The sequence below is a fragment of the Rhinolophus ferrumequinum genome, chromosome 4 (assembly GCF_004115265.2).
Source record: "Rhinolophus ferrumequinum isolate MPI-CBG mRhiFer1 chromosome 4, mRhiFer1_v1.p, whole genome shotgun sequence".
NCBI classification, from domain to species: domain Eukaryota; kingdom Metazoa; phylum Chordata; class Mammalia; order Chiroptera; family Rhinolophidae; genus Rhinolophus; species Rhinolophus ferrumequinum.
In genome coordinates, this window is record NC_046287.1 from 56,149,367 (window position 1) to 56,173,300 (window position 23,934).

General features: G+C 50.1%; 1 protein-coding gene across 1 annotated transcript in view; it reads right to left on the reverse strand.

Moving 5' to 3' along the window:
• The window catches only part of GAS6 (growth arrest specific 6), a 44,841-nt gene extending 21,760 nt beyond the window's left edge, over nt 1-23,081 (reverse strand). Inside the window, exons 1-5 of the mRNA XM_033104558.1 lie at nt 22,817-23,081; nt 22,387-22,553; nt 7,631-7,655; nt 5,963-6,025; nt 381-503 (exon numbers count right to left, since the gene is read on the reverse strand). Of these exons, the coding sequence (XP_032960449.1) occupies nt 381-503; nt 5,963-6,025; nt 7,631-7,655; nt 22,387-22,553; nt 22,817-22,895 (457 nt within the window). The 5' untranslated portion in view covers nt 22,896-23,081. The remainder of the gene's footprint in view (nt 1-380; nt 504-5,962; nt 6,026-7,630; nt 7,656-22,386; nt 22,554-22,816) is intronic.
• Between the last annotated feature and the right edge of the window lie 853 nt (nt 23,082-23,934).

Below are 23,934 nucleotides of genomic sequence, written 5' to 3' on the forward strand. Positions count from 1 at the left end.
CTAACCGATGGCTTCTCAAGCTGTGCCCTGTCCTAGGAGGCAAAAGCAGGGCCTCCCGTACTGTCTAAATGTTCTAGCTCTTTTGATGACCTGAGGGGCAGAGGGTGCCCTACTGCCCATCTCCTCCCTCTTCACTGAGAGCTGAGCAGAGGCTGGGCATCAAGGGGCCTGGATCCTAGGACAGCCTGCAGCAGGCACCTCCATGCGTCCCCAGTCCTGTCTCCGCCAGAACAGGCCATCCTGGCTGTGTCCTGAGTGGGGCAGGGAGGGGGATGGGGCAAGGAGAGGGCAATGGAAGGGAGACAGATCCTCAGACAGCCCTGCAGGGAGGTCCCAACACCCACACCCTCAACCCTGTCCCACAGTTGTGGTGGCCTTACCTTTGTCACAGAGCCGTCCCCCCCAGCCGGCTTTGCACTGACAGAAGAAGTTGCCCATGAGGTCTTGACAGACTTGGGTTCCCTCCTTATCGCAGGGGTTTGGAGAGCATTGGTCAGGCAGGTCTGAGGTGAAAGGAAGGAGAAAACTGTGCTGAGTTGCTCCTAGTCAGCCGGGAAAGGCCAGTCTGGGGGGACAGGAGCAGCTTCTCGTTGGGCCCGGGAACACTGGCCTTGGCAGGAGCGTGCTGAAGCAGCTCCTGGGCACCAGCATTCCCCCTACTGGCCCAGGCTGGCCACACAAGCTCTGCACGGGAGCATGGTCACAAAACACACTGGCCAGACCCTTGGTCTGTTCCAGGAAACCCAGGTCAAGTTAGGGAGAGGCCGCCCAGCCATCAGGCCAGGCGCATTGGGGTCTCGGCCCTCAGGGAGTGAGTGGAGGAGGAGAGGTGTGGGTCTGGCTCAGCCCCATGAGCTCGGACCTCCCAGGAGCAGGTCAGCAGACCCCTGGCTGACTCAGGGGCCGTCCAGGCAGATGTGGAACATTCCCGCATCCCTGGTGGACAGCTCCACCCTTTCAGACCAGGCCCCCTGCCCACTCAAACCCTGAGCCCATCAACCTTCAAAATTCTCTCCACTGGGCTTGGCCACAGCAGGAGTGCTGCCTACCCCCCCTTTTCCCAGAAAACTGCCTGTACAGGACAGGGGCCTGCCCCAGACCCAGGCTGCATGGCTACTCCCAGGTCCTCCCAGTGTCTCAGTGTGGCTGCGCCCAGACCACGTTTACTCTGACCCACTCACTTGGGGGGCCATCTGTCTGGGCCGAGCTTGTCAATCACTGACTCAGTTTCTGCCTGTTTTAGGACCTATAGTTAAGAGACTGTGTGGAGTGCCTTCCAAGGGCTCTCCATGGGACGGGAGCTGCTCGCAAACACAGCTGAAGCTTCCACAACACAGAGCCCAGAACAGCACCGCCATAGCCCGTGGGCTCACCTCGTGTGCCCATTACAGGCTCCCAGCTTCAAGCCGCTGAGAGCAGAATACTTGGGGGGAAGCTATGACTGTGTCCAGAGCCTTCAGAGTCCTTCCAGGGGGCCCTTGGATGAGCCAAGGTGGGCCTGCCAGGGAGGGACAGTCCTTTCCAGCCACTTTTCTGCTATCGCCACTCAATCTGAAACACTGTGTGGGTTTTCAGGACACTGTGGAGAGGCTGGACTCCCCTGGGCTGAGAAAGGCTCATGTCTGCAGACACACATTATAGCTGAGACATTGCTGGGAGGTTGCAGAAATCCTGAACTGGCCAGGCTCAGACAGTAGAAGAACACCAGCAAGTCTTAGAGGAACAACCAGCCCTGCATTCACTGCTGCTCACCTTTTCAGGTTTTCCAGAGAATCTCAAGTGGAGCTATGTCCTGACTCAGTCCACTCCAGGCTGTGTCCACACTGACCTCTAGCCTCATGTCCCCATGCCGTTCACACAGAAAGTACTACGCGACCTCCTGTTCCTGAACGGTCTGCAGGGTTTCCCTCTCTCATTCCTTGTATAAATCTGTTCTTGCCTTTGCTCCTCACACAGTCTATAACTGTCTTCCTGTCATGAGCCAGCAGACATGAAACATTTCCCAGTGACTCTCTGCCTTTTTCCTGTTTCTATTCTCCTCCGATCCCAAGTGGACATGCCTCATCCAGCACCTAAACAACATGGGGTCCGTGGCTGAGGTCCAAGCTGAGCAGTGAGGCTGACTTGCTCACAGTCAGAGAGGGAAGGCACCCAGACCGTCCTTGGGAAACTTGCTGGTGCCCATGGTGAGTGGATATGAGCTGCATTGACAACTGACGCCAAAACCTGACTTCTCTTTCTTTTTGTTTCTAATTAAGAGCAGCGAGGTAGATTTCTCCAGGCCAATTGGCTGTCAAAAATCCCCAGGCCCAGGCAGATGGCTGATCAGGCAGTGACAAGGCAGGTGACACCAGGGTATGCCACCAAGGCCTGGCTCAGACCAGCCACACTGGCATTCTAACACCGGCATCCACTATCATTCATACCACTTCACCAGTGTGGTTTCCAAGGGCCACGCATTCATCTAAAGCACCTAATTGGGCAGGTATCACCACTTTTCTCATTTATGAAGTGAATAGCCCATCTTAGGTAATGTGGCAGGTTGGTAGCATTGGAGAAGCTTGTCTGATCCCAGGGAAACTCAGATGCAACAGTTCTCCAGCTTTTCCTCTGTCCCCTGCACCCCCACCCCAAGATCCACAGTCACCATTCATTCCATTGCCTGGTCATTGGGAACAGGCCCAAACCAAAAGAGTCGCCAATCGCTGAGAGCAGCAGGTCAGAGTCTGTCCTGGTGTCACTGCTGATTTATCACTTTTCTTAAACCGACTGGTGCTTCCAGCTGGATACCAAGTTTGGGCACAGCATTTCCTCCACAGGGCACGCTCTTGTCACCCAAATGAGTTCCTGGTAGAGCTGTTTCCCGGACGCCAGCACAGGCAACAAGTGGCCTCTGCATTCCTCCAGCTCACCTGAGGTCTTGAGTTAGCCCTTGTCGCAGGCACAGACTCAACATTCAACTGTGCTTTGTGTAACCTCAGCCATCACGTGGTCTGGCCACCCTGCTCCTCGGGAAATCTGCATAATCGTGTCTGAATACCTGGAACCTGAGTCTTTCATCGTGCTCTGCTTGTGACCTTTCCATGGCATACCTCAAACTGGGCTCGTTTTGCAGGACCACAGCCAACAAACCCTTTGCGAGTGCATACTGAACACAGAGCCTGCTAGCATTTTTGAGACACTGTACTGTTGTTTCTGGCAAGGAGCTGTAAATGCCTTCTACAGGTAAGCAAGTAGGAACAGGACCCAGCAATCCGAGGGATTCGGTCATGGAACGCGGTTGTCACCCATAGCTGCCCCCAGCCAGCAGGGCAGCCCTGCGGTCCCCATGTCTCTGCTCTGGTTGCTTCTCCACGATGCCGCATTGGCTGTAATGTGGGTTACACTCTGGGCACAGAAGGGCTGGGGAGGGTGAAGTGAAGCCCAGTGCCAGGACTAGAGGGCGCTGCCTTCCTTACCTCATCTTGGCAGGAAGAGGCTTAGAGGGCAGGAGGGTCAGAGAGACCAGGGGTAGGGGATGTGTGCAGGGCTCAGCCAGCACGTGAGCCAGGAGGGAGCAGCTCGTTCACCTGATGCCTCGCACAAGGCCCCGATGGGCCCGCATGGGAGGGAAATGCGGGAGGTGGTGTGCGTCTCCACTTGACGTATTTGGTTAAAGATTTGGTGATTTCAGAAGTACACACATGTACATAGGGCCCGAAGTGCTAGTTAAGTTCGTCTGGAATTTGCCTGGAATGTCTAAATCCCCCTTAAAGAAACTCAGGGTCCCCATGGCTAAGGGGCCAACATCATCTTCTACTGGGGTGGGAGTTTCCAGGAGATTCCTGGAAACAACACCCACCCCTGAAGGAACTCCATCCACTGCTGCTTTTATTTACTTCCCTGTTAAAAAGGAAGAAGGAATGGGCGTATGAGCGACCGACACTCAGCAGGTGCCCAGGGAACTCCTCAGAATTCAGACAAACCTTTGCAGACCTAGGAGCACCCAGGGAGTGCACAGAGGGTTTCTGGGCTGATTGGTGATCGGTGCCCTGAGGCCTCCGGAGGGAAGAGGCTGTGCAGGAGACAAGGGGTTATCTTGGCCTTCAGAGCGTTGTGTTAAAGGAAAGGGAGGAAGGAACATGTTTGCTGCTGTGAACTGGAACGCGGAGCATCTCTGACAGCAGCGGGACGCCTTTCTCAGGTGCTTTTTGCTCTCCCTTTCCAAAATTTGAAGGAAATGACAAGTTATAACCTGGACAACACGCTCCAAAGCGGGGCCCACTTTCCTGACAGAAGGAAAAGGGCAAAGGGATCCTCCCTCATCATCAAACATGGCCTGGGCAAAGCAGAGAACACCGAGCTTCAGAAACTAATCCCAGGCCCTCCTGCTTGTGAACAGGGCAGGTGACTCCACCAGTGGGAAAGCGCAACCCAGGCCTGGGGCGTGCCAGGGCTGAGCGCTTTGGCCACTAACAGATGCCCTCTTCGAGGCTATTGCTTCAATGTTAACAATAGTGGATAACCGGAGCGCTCAGTTATGATAAGCTGCCCATAATCACTAGATAAGACTATTTTAGGAAGGAACAGATGAAAACAGTGCACAGTTGCCTGAACTGACCCCAGGTGCAGTGTGCACTGAGACCTGGGAGGCAGGGTGTGTGTCCTTCCCCCGTGACAGCATCCCAGGCACATCTTCCCAGCAGTCTTTACAGGGCTCCTCTGTAAGGACAGCTGGTGTATTTGTGCAGTACCTCAGGCTTCCGGGACTTTCGTCACACCTAGGAGTCATTTGAGGTACACAGACAGTGTCCTGGTCAAGTGCGTGAGGATGACACACGTGGCCCATGGGGATGGGAGGGGTGAAAGCCTTGCTCAGGGTCACGGTGGGTCCTTGGTGAGGTGGAGAGACCAGGCGTGGGAGGCAGCTTCCTAATCTGCTAGAGATTGCATTTAATACTTCTGGCACCAGCAGTGCACAAGGTTTATCCTCTAAACATCAGCTCAGGAAACAATTCTGGGATTCTCCCCTCCCACCTTATCTCCCAGGAGAAGAGAAAGTCTCAATCCCAGTAAGAAATCGTCTTTGTTAGCCAAACAATTTAATGCCACAAAATCTCTCACGTAGGAACAACATAGCCTACAATTGTTGTGGCCTCTCTCTGAGCAAAAACCCAGTGATTTTAAATAAGCGGTATTGGTACAAAGGGGGCTGCTATCTGATAAAATATGAATACATCTGGATCACTACCTCACTGTTGCAGCAGGAGAAATTCTAGGCGGAGCATACATTTAAACATGAAACATTAGATAACTGTTTTATAACCTCAGAAAAAAAGGACAGTTTAAAACCCAGGAATTAAAACAACCCAACAAATTTGAATACATATTTTAAAAAGAAGAAACTGGTTTGGCAAATTGACAACAACAAAAAAATTGCTAACTAAAAACAAAATACAAAATGACACAAAGTTGCAACTGCTGTCATGTTCCCATGTTCACCTGAGGGAGGTCATGGCTGACCCTTAGGGAGGCTGAAATCACAGGTTGATCCCTGAGGAGGCTGAGGTCACGGGTGACCCTGAGGGAAGGGGCTCATTCCAGGTCTCCCTCGATGCATGGTTTCTGGCTCTTCTGAGTTAACGGGTGCCTCTGCCTAAATAACAGGGGCCAGTCTACTCTCCACTCACTGTTGTAAGGCTGCCTAGAGGTGAGGGCCACACGGCAGCACCACTCTCCCCTTTCCATACTGAATTGATTATTGAAAGGTTTAAATTTCATACCGTGTGCATTTCTTGCCGATTCAAAACTAAAACATACTTGCTTAAAACAGAAAGTTCAATGGCAAGGGAGAGGACCTCAGGCAGGTGCTATAGCCCCTTAAGAAAATGGAAATATTCAAGACCTCCTGAAAACCACAACAAAGCTTAAAGTTACCCAAACACACAGGGCTTTGAGGAAGACAGGAATGAGGCATACTTACTTTTAACACATTTAACAAAATCTGGGTTTTTTGTGTACGGAGATCCATATTTATTAATGCATCCTGCAAGAGAGAAACAGATGGAGTGTCATTCTTCATTCATAGGAGATGGAACAGATTTTAGAACTAGCACTGCAGTCTCTTAGATACCTCTGGAAAAGTAGATTATTCACATTTACTAGGTTGCTACAGTAATAACAGCAATGACACAGTTTAGCTTTTGTTAATACACTTTAACAAAACATTGTAACACTGACCAACAGGAAAATGCCTCCAGCAAAAAGGCAGACTCTGCACCCAAAGAGCGTTACCGCACGCCGGCTGTGGCTTCTCCAGTGGATTCCTTCTGCTGTTGTGCAGAGGAATCATTAATAACATTCAGTAAGTTTTCTGACTGTAGTCAGTTAAACTTCTATTTCAAGTTGACCCCTGTTTGGAAACACTGCCCTTAATTTGAAAGTAACCCACTTTGGAGAGAGTTCCCTCCGAGCTGTCTGACGTGCTGGACAGGTTGCCAGTGGGTGTCCCTCATGGGCATGAGGGCTGTGGGGGTAGGGTGCATTCTGAGCTCGTGACTCCCAGGTGATCTGCACCTGGAACTTTTGCAGAATGGGTGTTGAGCCACTTCATCTGGTCCTTCCATAGGTCCCTGGGCTTTCTCAGGCCTAGGAGGACATCAGCAAAGGCAACAGATGGTCCCTGCAGGGTGGGCTCATGGGATAACTGGTCACCCTTTGCCTCGGGAGACAAAGCCCACATACCCAGAACAAGACCTGCACAGGCCAACAGGGAGACAGGAAGTGGGCCGGTTCCCAGCACTTCAGGACCAGTCGCGGGTCCACTTTACTTGTTGCCAGATATGGACCAAGAGAAGATACCTCTAAGAGGATATAAGGCCAATGGAAAATTTTCCAACATGTGCTTTACAAAATTAAAAAGGAAGACCATGGAATACATTTCTCTTGTTATAAATGACATACACCCAAAAAATCTTCAAACAGCACTAATTAAAGGAGCAGTTCTCAAGGGAATCCAGGGCCTCTTTCAGGTTGCCCAGGATGTCAATGCCACTGTCCTGAGAAGACTCAGCTCTCACTTGCCCTTTTACTCTCATTCTCTCCCAAGTGGACAGCGGAGCTTTCCGGAGGCCGCCCTACACCCGATGGCATCACTGCTCCATTGCCGAGTGTTTACTTGTACACTCCTGTTGTTCAAACTAAACCAAAACACTTTTTTCATGTTCTCTGTTTTAATGAATAATATGGTAAATATCAATAAATACAGCCCACATGAATAAAAGCTCTTTGGCATCCTCAATAATTTCGGAACTGCACAGTGCTGAGATCAAAAAGTCTGAGAATTACTAAACTAATCATATTCTCAAATAATGAGCTATGCCTGAACTAAGAGCAGACAGGAGGTTTGCAAATAATGGCACTGGATTGAGGTTAAGTTAATACAGATCATAATCGTATAAAAAACACAAACAAGTGTTTTGAACTGTGTGCTCTGGATAGTTCCAAATTCACTGTGATTGATTAAACAATCTTCCCTCCAAGATTCACTTGGTAATGAGGTTTTGACCAAATGTTTCTGGCATGTAACACATACTTGTATCTTCCAACTATGCCTTTATGACAACTTAGGGAAACAGTGATTTAAACTTACCTAAGTATCTTGGATAAAAATATTCCTGTGGAAAAAGAAAATGAGCAATAGTTTACTGGCACAATATGAGGCTTTCTACACAACACAATCAGCAGTTGGTTAATCGAACCTCGTTTCTCTTCCCCAGTAGATAAAAACCTCAGGGGAGGCAGCTGTTTGAGGTCAATGGAGAATTTATCCACAGCTGGCTCAGTAACAGGGTGAAAAGGGTGAGAACCACTCAGAAAGCCACTTCCTAGCATGAGGAAAGGAAGTGAGAGGGGACAGCCCAGGCTGCTTCTAGAGGAGGATGTTTGCAAAGCCATAGACGTGATTAGACTTTCTGTAACCAGCAACAGCAATGTCGTTTATAGCCACTTAGAAAGTGCTGCTCATCGTATCTTGTAGGAGGATGAGAACTAGTGCAAATAAAAACCAAGTCTTAGTCCTTCATTGATAGAGGAGTGCTCACAGAAATGTGGAAACCTTTGTGTGACTATCAGCACATGGGCACTGATTTGCATTTACTGTGTTTGTCAAAGTGGTGCTGGGTGAAGTGGTACAGAGGATAGAAGCAAGGGGTCTTTCTATTCATGATTGCACATTGAGAGGTCTGCACTGTACGAGGGGACGGACTGTCAAATAGAACTACCTGCCCTCTCTTGACCAGCAGCAGGGGCCAGCTGGGGAGCCCTTCAGGATTCCTTTGCCCCAGCCCCAGCCCCCAGGCCTTGGGTTGATTAAAATAGACTTACTGTCCACTCTGATCTTCTGCTTAGGGCTAATCGTGGAGCACTTTGGCTCTCATTATTCCCACTAATTGAATCAAACGACTAAGCGACGGGCAGACACTAGACGTTGGGTGTCAACTACCTGATGGCACCATTCTCCATTTTTACATTATTTCATTTGATTTTCACAGCCACCTCCAAGGAAGGTCTTCGTGATTAACCCATTGTCACAGACGAGGAAATCGAGGCTCGACATGGGTGGTGGAGTTTGACTACGGTCATGAAGCTGGAAAGGGCTCGCAGTGGCACACTATCCTGACAGAGCACGAATGGGAGCTGGTGTGCTGCATCTGCAGAGTGACAGGCAGAGGCGCCCCCTGGGCAACCCACACAGGGTGCCATTCTCCCACACGTTTGCCAGCTTCATATGCTGGTTCTGGCACAGCTTCATTTGTCATCTTCGCACACTTGGCCAGATGCCCCCTCTCTGCTGTTTGTGAAAGAGCCTGGGCAGGTGATACCTCTTGTGAGAAATGAGAGTTCTTGGTGATGGTGGGAACACTTTGCTAAGATGCACTCAAATGTGTTTGTAGAAAGTAATGTTCTAGTAAAGGTGTGATTTAAAAAACAAACAAAAAAACCCTCTTAACTCCTTTAAAAGATAAGTAATGGTGAGAGCAAGTTTGGTGTTTCAGCTTGTGTGACAGTTGAGAAAGTAACATTCAGGGCACATGTGACAAAGACGCCAGGTTTGGAAGTCAGTTATAACATCAGGAAGGGGATGGCCCCCTGCCCCCCTCTCGCCAGCATTCAGAGGCCCCTGACATGCCTGGTTGCGTTTTTTTCTCCTGCTTTAGGTCATGGACTCGCCAAGTCTGACCACAGGAAAGGCCCGCTAGGCCAGGTGCGCTCTGGTGAAACCTCTCGGAGGCTTGCTGCCTCCTTCACTGAGTGGAAGTGGGTAGTGACATCTTTCTGGGAGAACAAAGGTCACAGGGCTTTGTCATAAAGGGGAAGGGTTTGGGTTCTGAAATAAAGGGTTTAGAATAAATGCAGAAACTATCCACTCAGGTTTAGGAAACCAAGAATTACACTAAGAAAGGATTGAAGACAATAAAGAACAATGAGTAAAGTATCCAATTATATATATATATATATAATATATATTATATAATAGAATATATAATAGAATATATATATATATATATATATATATATATATATATATATATATTCTATTACCAACTTTCCAGAAAGGTGTATTGTATTTTTCAAAATCATGACTAGTTTATAGTTATGTGTAGTATGTTTTAATAATTAGTTCTACTGTTGTAAAAAAGCATTACTAATAGAAAAACCATGTTCATCTCTACTTCAGTTAAACACACCTATGGGAATATGACTTCTGAAACCACAGGGTCATAACCTGGTGACAATTTGTCTTAATTTGTATGCTTGATTTATTTTGGGGTGGAGGAAGGGGCACAAAACATGCTAATTTGCCTGATAATCTAGGGGAGAGATAGTTACCCCTGAATAAAAGCAAATACACTTAAAAGTGCTGCACAGTCTCCCAAGAGAGACATTCCCAAGTGTCGTTCAAAGTTCTGACCAAAGAGGAGGGCCTATGGAAATCACCGTGAATAAAGGCACCAAACACAAAACACAGAGCCAGCCCCTCTTGCATCACAGGTCGTCAACCTTGGCCTGAGGCCCACAGAGCAGGTGGACTCACGAGCAGCATCCCATGGCGATCCATGGAGCACAGGCCACATTCAGAGCCGGGATCAGTCACCTATGTACAGACCCTCTGTTTTCCTTACCCCATGAAGAGCAAGGCCTGGGTTGTGGGGTTGTGTGACGGCCAGGAGCAGGGGAAAGGCAGGCCAGCAGGAGGCAGGGGCCACCTGGGCTGGAAATGGAGCCATTTGTCACCTGGCAATTGTTTTTTTTGCTCAGGGTGCTTCTACTTTGCTTAAACAGCTAAAGATAGAAAGGAGTGAGCAAAACCTGAGGCCACTACACTGAGATCTGACACCCGAAGAGAAGGACAACACCTATCTGCTCAGTACCCAGCCTGGTGCTCACCACCCCCAGAGGCCTTAGGAACCATCGCTGGACCTGTGGATGGATGAATGGATGCCTGGGAGAATAAATAAATGGATGGAAGAATGAGTGAATGGATGGACAGATGAAAGAAGGTGTGAATGGGTGGTGGGTGAATGAATGAGCAGGCAAACAGAGGGCCCTACAATTTTCACTGAGTTGGACAAAGCACTGGATTTTTTTTTTTTTAAGTGTAGTTGGTACATAACGTTACATGAGTTTCGAGTGCACAGTACAATGACTCGACATTTCTATACCTTCATGTGATCCCACACTAAGCCTAGTCATCATCTGTTACCACATGCACTAGAGTCTTAATTTCACTTACAGATAAGTATCCTGGGAGAAATAACTAAATCAATGCTCTCAGCTCGTCTCTTTCAAAATATGGAAGTATTAGTATCTTGGTTCCTCAATCTTACAAACTGCCATGTGTTTTTAAAACTTAGATTCTTGCTCGTAACTGACATTTACCTAACTTTCCTTCTGCAGTTCACTCCAAGGTCCCTACACTTCCAAGTGTCAACTAGACACAGTGCATGTAAGAGTCAACCATTAAATGGTCACCTGTAGGGACTGCCCACACGCGAAGCAGCCCTGCGCAGTGCACACCCCCCTCCCGTGGGAGAACGCCTGGCTCCAGGAGGCTCAGGGTGCTGGTCTTGGCCAGGAACCCTCACTGCTAGAAAACATCCCTGTGTAAACTGAGCTCAGCATCACCAACAACTCCAGCCTCCTCCTCCGGTGCCATTGTACGGCACTCCTGTCCCCTGCGGGTTTGTAAACATGGGAAGCCTGTGCCCACCGTGCCTTCGAGGAGCCAAGTCCAAGGACAGGCTTGGTCCACTTGGGTCTAAAGTGAGGGCCAGCAATTTGTTCAGAAACTACAGAAGAGTGTTTCCATGAACGGACCTCCTCTGTCTTTGCTCCCTAATTGCTGTCACCCAAATGGTTGCCTCACTAATACAGAGAGCAGGAAAGGAGAGCAAATTTGGTGGCATCCTTGAGGATTCCCATTTCTGTACAGAACTTCCCACCAGCCTTTGCCCTGTGCTGACCACCCGGAGCCTTCTGCCTGGCGGGGTCATGCCTCCACAGCCCCCCGCATGGCAAAGGTCAAGAGCAGCATGGAGCTGCCCACCCCGCCCACCAGCTGAGTCACCAAGAACTGTGGAACCCAGCCACCTGCCGGCACCCCCACTGCAGGGTGGCGGGTCCTGGAATCCAGCTCCAGAAACAGCTAGTGACCCTGTGCAGCCGTCCTCGCAGGCGGCCTGCCCGGCCAGCCCTCAGCCCCAGAACGCCCTCCACAGGCCCTTCTGGGGGCACTTTCCCTGGGCCTCTTCTGCAGCCTGGGGAGGGGCTGGTAGTCTCTCTACCAGACTCTGCTCTGACGGCAGCTTCCAAAACGGTCAAAAATCACACGAGCCCCGTCTATCAAAATGTATGTCATCAAGATGGAAACACATCTGGGCTCATACGGTATGGAACTGACGAGAATCATCCTCACGTGACTTATAAACAAGGACCACAGGCAGCTTAGAAGGTTCTGTAACTTGGGGCCACTAAAGAACTTCACGTACAAATCTAACTCTTTCCGCTCCTCCGAGGTAGCAATGGCCCTGCAGGGATGGGGTGACCGAGTGGAATTAAAGACGGCTTTAGCTCTGACACTGTCACCCAACTTTACACAACTGCCCTCAATTCCTGCCTTCTGAGGCATAAACGGATTCAAAGAAGGCTCACTCCCAGCACTGCTATGAGACCTCCCAGGGTTAATCAATGTGGAAACTGCTTTGTAAGCACATCACTGTCATCTGGGCACAAATCTTTTTGGCATAGGATATCTAGGACTTCTATCTAGAGTCACACAATATACCAGGAGTCATCCATTACCATAGAACACATGGTAGTTATTTTCCAAACAGTCAACTAAGAATTTATTACTTCCTTTAATAAATGCCCAAAATTTTATTTCCAAAAATCTTTATATGATTTGACAAAGTAGACCGAGACGGGTATCACAATAACTTTGTGCATTGACAGGACACATATGTAAGGTGTTTTCTATGCGAAATGGTCAAAAGAATTGCCTAGCCCTTTGACCATAACGCTGTCTTGCTAACACACTTGACTTCTCAGGGGAAAGCTTGTCAAAGTCATGTCAGCTTGAATGGCCATTACTGAGGCTTTTGCTTTCTAAGAGCTTTGATGAACTCAAAACCGTGGTCTTGCTATTTTCAAAATAGCTCTCGAAGATATTCCTTCCTACAGATGGATAAGCGCAGGCTCCCTCAGTCCTGCCCACAAACCCCTAAGTGTTCCTAATCCTTGAGGCTGGCATTACTCAGCTCTGCAAATGGTTTTCTGGCATGGCTCATACAAAATCCTTCTTTCCTTCCTCAAACTAGGTGCCTGCTTAAGCACTCCACAAGATTGAAGGAAACCGGTCATCGCTGCCCTCACTGGGTGGCTTGCCAAGACAGGGGCCACTGGGGCTCCCCTACCCCCGGTCACAGGCCAGGGGACCCCAGGGCCAGCCCACAAGGAGGTCAGGCCCCTGAGACACTGTACAAGGCCATGATGTTTCTCCTCCTTCAGATACTGAAGTGCATGTTTGTTGGCAGAGCTCCTACTGAGCAAAACCTTGGGTGTTATCACTGAGTCGCAGAGATGAAAGCTGGAAGAAGCTGCCTATCACTGACTCCAGGGGCCAGCTGTGCACACTCTGTGAAGTCCAAAGCTGCAGGCACCCTCTCTTTCCCATGGCCATTCACTTGCACTCAACACACACAGTGCGACAGGGACACGCAGATCAAGGCTCATATCCCGTTTCCCCAATAGTAAGACCTACCCGGACCATCAGCTCTAATGCGTCTTTTGGAGCAAAAATTAATATAAGACCTGGTATTAGATTATATATTAAATTATACCTGGTCCTGGTCTTATGTTATATAAGATGGGGTCTTATATTAAAATAAGACCGGGTCTTATATTAATTTTTGCTCCAAAAGACGCTTAGAGCTGATGGTCCAGCTAGGTCTTATTTTCGGGGGAAACATAGTAGTAAGAAAAATGTTGGCTTTCTAAAAATCGTTATTGTTTTGGGAAAAATTTTGCCCTTCCCTTCCCCAAATACTTAATTCGATCTGTCTTTGTTCTAAAAATTTAGTGTATTTATAATCCAAATTTTATAAAGCATGAGATGGACTAAATTTCTTCTTATAATTTACAGTTTCATTTCTCAAGATTCATTTTTATACTCACTGTGTAACATGATCTTGTTTATAAGTGGAGTCACTTTCAATGACCTCTCTTGCTGTATTCATGGCTCTCCTGGCAAAGGCCTCAAAGGGCTGCTGGACTCACACTTTCCACGGCACTGGTTGACCATCACTGCTTTGCTCAGCAAACTGCTTGGTTCTCAAGGCCCAAAGCAGTGACGTCACTCACTGAGTGCGGAAGACGTGCTCACAGGGAGCAGGAATCCACTGAGCCCTCACTGATCCCGGCTTAGTGGTGGGCCCTGCCTGCTAGGCTGGCCGCGTTCTGACTGGGGAAATGACGTTTACGTAGGTGAACTAACAGAACTTTATTCCAACTATGGCTATACTGTCCTTACACGTGGGACAGGAAGGCAGAGAGAGAACCAGAAATGGCAGCAGGAAAAGAAATGCCGAACTTGCTGGCTGTGGAGGTGGAAGAGGGGCTGTGACCCGGGGAATGTGGTGCCTCTAGAAGCTGAAGAGGAGGGAATGGATTCTCCCCTGGAACCTCCAGAAGGAAGCAGCCCCGTGGATACCTTGGTTTTAGCCCTGGGAGATCCATTTCAGATTTCTGACATCCCAAACTGTAAGTTAGTGCTGATCTATTACAGAAGCAATGAGAAAACAACTGCACCTTCCTTCACTTACGTCATCCTCATGGAATCACATAAGATGGATGCTCCTGTCTCCAGCTGACATGTGGTGGCTGGGCCTTGGAGAGTGCTAGCAGTTGCCCTGGCTGCTGAGACGCTGTCCATCTGCCAGAATCAAAGACCACGCCCCCAGCAGCCCCAAGCAGGGTGCCTGCGCGTGGAATACATTCAACCATGAGTTTGGCTGGAGCAAAGGAACAGAGCGGGAAATCCAGTCTGTTCTGGGCAGGGAAGAGGCTTGTGTGATCTCTGGGCTGGGAAAGGGCACGATGCCTCAACAGGCCTGGCTGGGAGGTTTGGGCTTGATTCCAAAGCTTGCGAGGGGAAGACTGTGCTTGGTTGTTTGGCAGAGTGAATGGGGACAGACAGAGGCCAGTCAGGGATGGCTGTGGGCAGTCATGGAAGTGATAACTAAAAGAGATGCCAGGAGGCCTTATGATAAGGCCACTCGTTACAGGCAATGGTGGGAGGGGGGTGGAAGAGCAGAGCGGACTTCAGACTGTCACCCCAGGTCTGAGAGGTTGAATAGCAACATTGACCAAAATGAAGAAAGATGAAAAAAGTCAGTCTGAGGAGGCGGAGACAGACGAGAAACAGAAACAGAAACAGGAGAGAGTGAGGTGGGAAGTGCAGGCTTTGCGGTGCTGGAGGAACAAACCCCATGACCACCTGCCCTCCTCCTTCACCCACTGGATGGCACAGGGCTGGGCTATAGGAGAACTCGGCCTCTTCGGGGAAACTGGGCAAGTACCAGGGAAGACACGCTCACATCACAAATGCAAGGTGACACTTTTCTTTTTATATTTCTTTGGAAAAAACAAAATAATGTGTTTTTTCATCATGCAAAACAAAAACATAAAATACTCGACAGAGATCAGGATTAATAATTTAGCCATTAAACCATCATGGGCTCAGGGACTACCTTTTGGGCAAAGGTACTTTTCCCAGGTGTCACTATCTAGCGGGTGATACTTCCTTTGGACCCATGCTTATCACCAGCAGTCTCAGTCACTTCAGTATTTACACGTTAAACTTGAGTTTGGCCATCTGTGTTTCCATCCAAGTCCTCCCACTACAGAGCTAACTTGGACAAGTCCCTAAATAGATTTCTGGGCCTCCGTTTCATGAGAGTGCCTAACATGAGATGACGCCTAAGACTCTCACCCGCCACAAATGTTATTGCAAAATTCTAGTTTGTTCCTGGCTTAGGAAAGGGAAGTTGAAGTGCCTTTTGGTGCCTCCTTGGATCCATGCTAAACCATAGCGTGCCTGGGATTAATACTCAGCCAGCGTAGGATAAGCGTGGCGTGGGCAAGGCGTAACTCAGAGAACGCATCTGACAACTATGGCTGTGGCAAGCACGCAGTGCAGACCCAGGCAACAGATTCCTACATCACAAACAGCGGAGTTGCCTTTGAAGTTGAGGAGCTTGCTACCCAAAGAGGCAAGCGGGAAGCACAAACCCACATTCCTGCGTCGGCCCCCTAACAACTGCCAAGAGGAACCTCCTAAGCACATTCTTCCATTTCATTCTGAAGCATCACACTAAAGAAATGTGTATCCACAGTAGAAGGTTCCAGGGAGCTGCACCTGTAGCCGCCAGTCACACCCACCATCCCGGGCAGACGGCCCCAGCCCGGCCTCAGGGGGGCCCCTGTGTGGTGGAGTTTGCAGCCACAACAGTGACCAGCACAAGCCCACCCCCAGGAGCTGGCTGAGCCCAGCTGTGTGATTTCCATGGATTACAACATTCCAAGAAGAGGTCCTCACAAAACTGGGTCTCGATGGTAGGTTTGGGGGACAGATATGGGGGAAAAATGTATTTTATTATCATGGGCATTAACACTGGAAAGAAATTTCACCTACAATTTGAAAAAAAAAAGTCCAAGAAAACAAGTATGATATTAAGAAGTAAGACAGTAACATGTTACTCTCGCTCCTGAATATTATATTTTTAATCAATATAATCAGTCAAAGCAGATCTGTGCCTTTGTCAGAGGGAAATGAAGCACTGATGTCATTCGTAACTTCTTCCACTTGCCACGCTGCTTTAAAAATTAACTTAAAATTTTAATGAACTACTCTGTCAGGGTTAAAATTTTACAAGGAATATGTGCCAGGTTTACAATAAAATCATTAGACTATAATAACCATTGAAGAGGTACAGACCATTTCCAATATCAAATACTAACCCTCAAGCCATAACAACTCTGTGCATTACAGAAGCAGCTCCCAATGTTGACCTTAGGAAAACAAGGGGAAAACGAAGCATGAAGAAATTCGGACATCTGCCAGCGGTGCTGGAGCCTAATAACCTGGGAAGTGTTTGGAATGTCCTGGCCCCAGCTACTTGGAATCTCAAGACACAGGCCCTAAGAATCAGCTTCTTAAAAGGGTGTTTTGTTCCTAAATAACAAAGGCAGGCGTTCAGTGTTTCTCGAAATGTCTTTAATTGGTTTTCTGCAGATGTTGAGCCCACTGGCGAGGATGAGGTATAATTTATAGAGCCTGGCCTGTTATTACGCTGGAGAGCCTGGCTCTAAGTCCCTGCAGCCTCCTAGGATTAAAACAGACACATAGGTAGGCACAGGGACAACAAAAGGCGACCAGGGGAGCCAGACAGGGTTTGCCTCTTGCTCAAGGCCCACTCCTGGAAGAGCGGCAGGCTGGGTGCTGGGAACCTTTGGGCGCTGGCCCTGGTCTAACCAGCCATCTGTTGGCCTCTGAGCTGTGTGGGAGCCAACTCCGAGGAAAGCATAACCGAGGAAAGCATAACCGGTCGAACAACAATTCAGAGACCCATCCCCTGTGACAGACCTTCTCAGGCCTCCAGTGGCAAAAGCCCAAATGGAAGAGGTCCCAGGAGGGGGAGCCTTGGCCTCCAGTAGTCAGTGGGAGCACAGCCACTTCCCCTGGAGTCAGGATGCTCCCCTAGAGACAGAAACCTGAGAAAGGGGCAGGGGCTGGGCCTACACAAGGTGAGGGACCTGGGCTCACTTCTTACTGGACCTCAAAGTTGCAGAGAGACGAGTATGAGCACACGTGTCTGTGTATGTGTGGGTGTGTGACTATATGTGTCTGTATGTGTTCTATGTGTCTGTGTGGGCTGTGACTGTGTCTGTGTGTGTCTGTATGCATGTATGTGTCTGAGTGTCTGTGTATGTGTGGGTACAGGACTGTGTATGCGTGTACATGTGTGTGTGTGCCTGAGTGTGTGTAGGTGTGTATGTGCATATGTTGAGAGGGTTGCTATCAAGGCAGAGTGGGGTGCTGGGGGCAGGTGGGCAGCAGCTATCCTGGAGGTGACACAGCCAGTGTCACCACTCCAGCCAGGGGACCGGCATTGCACAGGAAAGTCACTGGGAGTGACAAGGTACTCCTCCTCCCTCCCCACCCTCCTGCAGGGCCCACTTCTGCCCTCATGAGATCCCTGAGGCCACGCCAGAAAGGCAAGATTTGAGGGAGGGTCTTTCACCTCTGTAGGGGGTCCTCCTATCCAAGCTGTCCCCAAATAATCTGGAACCTCAGGAAGATGGGTGTCCTTGGAGGGCAGACGCAGTTCAAGACATGGCCAGCAGCACTGTAGGGTTCTGAAACTGACTGTACCCCTAAACCCTCTGAAGTAGAAACCCCATCACCACAGCTGGGTCCACTATGTCTGTGAGAGCTGGAACGGGGGGAATGGGGGTGAAGTAGAGAGAGATGGGTGCAGAGACAAAGAGGGCGAGAGGTATATATGTGTGTATATATATATATATATATATATATATATATATAGAGAGAGAGAGAGAGAGAGAGAGAGAGAGAGAGAGACAGAGAGACACGGGGGTGGGAGAGACGCCCTCCAACACGAGCCAGTGGCCATGCATGCTGTGAATTCTCAGGGTGTATCACCAGCCAGTTACTAATATTGTAATTATTGTTGTTTGTATCTCAAATTAAACCAGGTGGTGGGGTCAAAAACTGCAACCTGGAATTGTTTTCCTATCAGCGTCATGGCTTAGCTGCAGGAGCAAGCACCAGGTGTTGCCAGGTGGTGACATGTACCTGGGCAGCAGGTCAGGCAGGGGTAAACTTTTATCCAGAATGCTTTCCAGAAGCAAAGGATAATCACTGAGATGGTGTCTTTAAAGTGTCTGGAACCCACTTGCCTTAAAGAATTTAAGTAGAAAGGTGACTCTTCTGGGCTGGCCTGGGTGAGCTTTCAGAAGAACTCAGGAGAATCCCAGCAGAGACAGCTGGGGGATTGACGACCCATGGTCCCAGAAGGCAGAAAAACAAGGGAGAGGGAAATACCAGGAAGAGAGAATAACATAAAAGGAAACAAGATAAGGAGGGAATGTAATCACCCCTTGGACTCTGGAGAGGAGGGACAGGGATTAGCAGTGGCAACCATGGGTGGCCGGGCACTCCCCTAGAGCCTGAAAGAATGTGGCTGGGAGACCATTTGGCCCCTCCATGCCAGAGGGAGATCATCTGCCCCCAGGAAGGAAGCTGGTGGCCAAGATGTGAGACTCAAGAAGGCACCACCAGCCCCACCCCACCCCACCCAGTTTCCCTTCCTTTCCAGCACAAGTGTGTGATAACCTCAGGAATTGTGCTAACAGCTAACTGCTAAAAGGAGAAGAGCTTTAAAAGTCAGGCACCTTCCCTCCCCAAAAAGAGGAAGACAGCCCAGTTTGGAAAGATCCAGATCAGAAAGGAAAACCTAGAGCACACCCAACACAGAGCATGTGCTCAACAAACACAAACCTCCAAATTTCAGTAAGGGGATTTGCAGCCTATAGAGCTGGATCCAGGTGCCCAAGCCCCCCGCCCCCAGCTCTCCCAGTCCCTCCCTGGGGCTTCCTCTACCAGGGTACCGTACCCCCAGAGTCCCAGGAATGGCAACAGGAGAGGTAGTACAGCAGGAAAGAGAAGTGTTGTAAACTCCGTCAAAGGTAGAGCCTAAGCTGGGCAAGTGTGTCTACAACTGGGCCAGACATTGAGGACAGGCCAGCCACTTCCAGCACCCTAACCTGGTAGACAGTGAGGCGGGGCAGGTGGAATCAGCCATGAAGGTGGCCCTGGTTTGTGAGGACTGGCATCTCCTACAAGCACCACTATGAGACAGTCAGGTGATCACAATTCAAGAAACGCCAATTCTGGGGCAGCCATTCACATTAGGGCACTGTGGCCCTCGAGGTCCTGTGGCAGTCACACGGCCAGGTCCTGGGCACTTCTTAAACTAAATAAGGTCAGTGTTCACCATCCTGGTGACCATCAGCCTCAATATAAAAAAAAAAAAATGCAAAATGAGCTACTTTTGGAGCAAGGAATAAATATTTCCTAGTGAGAGCCCCAAACTTTTTGGAGCAGAGGAACTCATTGGCTATTTCGCAGGACTGCCTCTTTCAAAAGTGCTGTTTTTACTATGATACATTAGCAATGAATTGTATTTGGAGGGTCTCTCCACCCCAGAGAGCATGGAGCTCCCCAAAGCAAGGAGTTGGATGAAATGGAAAATATGGACATTGAAGTGGACAACTGGTCTACCGGAGCAGCTGGGACTCGAATCAACCCCATGACCTCTAACTCTGACTCCTGACCCCAACCCTAATCTGGCTCCTCTCAGCATTCTACACTGCCTCTCTGGGAAAAGGAAAACAAGCCAAGGGCCAAATCCAGACAGAGCACATGGTCTAGACAACAGTCTACACAAGATGCAAGGTTCAAGTTAAAATGAAGGGCTTGCAATCCAACTGATTGGGAGGGAAGATACAGAAGTAACCAGTCCAACCTGGGAAGCTGATAAATAACAAAAGATACTTACTATTTGGGGGTCAGTGTTGGGAAGGAGGATAGAATTCTAGAAAATTATAAAATGCTTTGATATGAAAAGGAGTTTACAAACTCCTGATGGGACCAGACTGTGAGAGAGGACGCCACCCGCAGCCTTAAAGCAACTCGGCTATGCCTCGGAAGGGAGGGAAAGCCAAGCTCTCACAGGAAAGAGCAAAGTCCCTGCACGCAGACCCACTCTGAAAGAACAATGGTTGCGTTCAAGTTATGGGATTGAGAACACTTTTTTTTCCTCATCTTCACTCCATACATTTGCAAATAAAGTTAAAATGATAACATAACAGCAATTACAGTCAGAGACAGGATAAACATTCTGAGAAAAGTGGCACTGTGGTTAATGGGTAGTATGTCCAGACAGCAAGGGAAAGCCGGGCCAGGGTTTTTCTGTCCTGGTAAACTGGGGTGGGGGCAGGGAAAGGGCTGGTTGGGTGGATGGCAGCCTTGTTACTCTCAACTCTTGTCGCCTGCAAGCCCCATCCCACATTTTCTGCACAAGCAACAGTCCAGAGTAGGCATGGGGATAGAGAACACTGCACCTGTCATACAATTCCATAACTGGGCAGTGACCTTGGGTGGCCAGGCACACAGCCCTGCTGCTAGGACCTTCAGAAATCCTCTGCAGGAGCATGATTCACTGAGTCACCAGGATTCATCATTAAGAAACGGGGAAACAGTGGGGTCAGTAAAGACTGGCAAACCTGCTACATACAACTGTGTTGCTATTGACACTGAAAGCAGTGACAATGGAGAAAATAACGCTACCATAGCTAGAGAGCTGCACAAAAGAGTCAATAATTTTAAAGCCAGTTTTCAGAAAGAGGACTTAAAAGGGATTGTCAAGTCAACCAATCAGAAATATAAGTCGAAAAGAAGCCTACTTCAGTCACACAGAGCCATTCGTTTATTGCATGTGACATTTATTTCATTCCAGAGGAATTCTTTAAAAGCAAAAAATCTGACAGAACCCAAAACAGCTGTGAAATCACCCTGATCTCACAGCATAAAGTGACGTAATGTAAGTCCACCCCACTTCTATCACTTCTATTTTCCCAAGTTATTTGCTCTGTAACAGATATCTAGGGCTTCCGTTAGGTCCCACAGGTCATAACCACCACAAATGTTCTTACACATCTCCTGTCCCTTAAGATCACACAGCTCCTGCACAGACCAAGTCCACACCTGAGCTGCTCTCTGCAGTTGGCTGCCTGGCGCCCCACATTCTCCAAGGACATTATTAATAGAAATAAGTCCTGAGCCAGCACCATCAGGCTCCTGAAGTCACCAGATGCTTCTAAAGGAGCATCTTGCTGAAAGGGGCTGGTGCCTGTGTGTGAGGGGGAGCTTTTGCACTTTCCTCCCTTAGGTCCCCCTGACTCTGTGCCCCCTCCCCTCCATCCTACCTCCCCCCAATATATGGTCTAGCACTATTCCTGTAATCATATTTTAGGACCTGCTACTGCAAGCAATTCTAGCCCTCACATCTTTCACTTCCTCTTTCTGGCAAACCCTCCATCCTCTCCATGAGGTTCAAGAAGCCTGGACAGCCCCACCCCTCACCTCCAATCCAGCTAAGGCGGAGGGAAGGTACGAAGCTGTTTGGGTTTTTTAACCAAGGCATTTCTTTTACATTTTACAAACGGCCTCTCTTGCCTTCTGGCGGAGGGGCCATATATAGCGTATTTCCTTTACGGTGTCTGCCTCTAGAGGTCTGATAATGAAGGGAACTAACTGCAGGGGCTCCACAGGACCCCGCTCAAAGATGTGCTCCTGCCTCCAGCTAACCAGAGCACCTGGGGGTCACCTGGAGAATTGAGGCTCAAAAGGTGCGGAGGACGCTTGAGGGCGGGCCGGGATTCCGACACCCTAAATCCTTGCCCTTTCACTATTCCTGAACACGATGTCTCCATATTTAAGAGTTCAGAGTGTGACTTGTAGCCCCCACATGAGGGACTCACCGTAGAGTCTGGGAAGGGAACTCTGGGGTGCCTGGGGAACCCCGGGGCTCCCCACCAGGGCGCGCACTGATGGATGTCCCCAGAAATGCGGTGCTGCAGGGACAGCGCTCGAGGTGACCTGTCGGCCCTAGAGCTCCGCACGGCAGTCCCGCCCAGCCGCGGCGCACACCTCCCACCTGCCCACCTCCCCGGCACAGCGCTGGCGCATCCGGCCCCCGCGCTCACCGTCTCGGGGTCGTTCTCGAACACCTCCCGGGCCTCCTCCTTGCTGCACAGCTCCTCGATGCATTCCCTCTCCAGGTGGCCCTGCTTGGCCTCCTCGAAGACCTGGTAGGCGCGGCGCTGCCTGGGCCGCAGGAACTGAGCCGCCTCGCGCGCCCGCAGCATCACGGCTGCACCGATGCCGGCGGGAGGACGCAGCGGGGAGAGAGCGAAGAGAGAGCCGGGACACGCTGTTAACCCGGGCCCCGCACGCTCGGTCCTCCCAGCAGCGGGCCTGGGGATGCGGTGGCTGGGCGGGAGCGCACCGGCCGGGGGAGCACGGGGACCGGTTGGGGTGCGGGCACTGGCTCTGCCCTTGTCCCGGGGGTGGCGGGATCTTTTGAGGGAGGGTCTCTCGATCCAGCCAGCGCCGCGGCCCCTACGCGGTACTCACTGTGCGCAGACTCCGAGGCCAGCAGGAGCAGCAGCAGCGCGGTGCCCAGGGCGGTGGCAGGTCCGGGCGGCGGCGGCATGGCGAGGACCGGGCCAAGGGCCAGGGAAGCGGACCGGGGACGGGAGACGGGCGGGCAGCCGGGAGCGCGCGCGGTCAGAGCGCCCGGGAGGCCGTGGCGAGCCGCGGGCGCCGCGGGGCGGTGGCTCCGGTCATCCTGTGCAGGCGGCTCTGAAGGTCACATCACGGCGGCGGCTGCACCTCGGGCTCGCAGCCGGTCTGGGCGGAGGCCGCGGCGCGGCCGGGGGTGGCCGGGGCGGGGCGCGCGGCCGGGGGCAGGACTGGCCTCGGGGCCGCGCCGGGCGGGCGGGGCCGCCAGCTCCCACCAGCCTCCCGGCGCCCGAGCAGGTTTTAGCTATGAAGATCAAAGATTGAAGGGGAAACAGGTCATCGGGGCGTGGCGACTTTACAGGCGGGCTGCTGAAACTAGTGCGCCCCGGAGGAATTTCTCCGGAGTCGCGATTGATTGTATTAATTCGGAAGGGGAAAAGGACAGAAGAAATAACACCCAGGTACAACGTGACCAAGTACAAGTTGACCAGTTAGCAGATTTAAACCTCCCTCCCCATCCCACCGCCCTCAACCCAAGTCTACCACATCCTTTGTGGATTCTTCATTCTTGGGTAGATTTTCTCAAGACTTAAAACCCACCAAAGAAAAGATAAACCGAGGTCAAACTGAATCCCAATGGGGACCGGGGAGTGACATTAAGTTATTTCCTTTTGTAATCTTTGTTTTCCATAATAATGACATTGAAAACCTTGAGGTTTCCCAGTGGATATTTAAGCTGAAAGCAACATTGTGCTTGTTCACAGATACCAAGACTTTCTGTCTCTCCTCCCGGGATAGTTCGCAAAGTCACAGGCAAAAAACACCAAAAGAAACCAACACATAGCAGACCACTCAAAGGGGACCACAGCAGGCAATGCAGCAGGAGCGGAGGCCTGAACCCTGCCTCTGGAGAAAACTGCTCTGGACACACCTCCTCCCCTATGCACTCAAAATGATGAGAAAAGGGGCAGTGAGTCATCTCCACCCCAAACGGTTGGTCATTTTGCTTG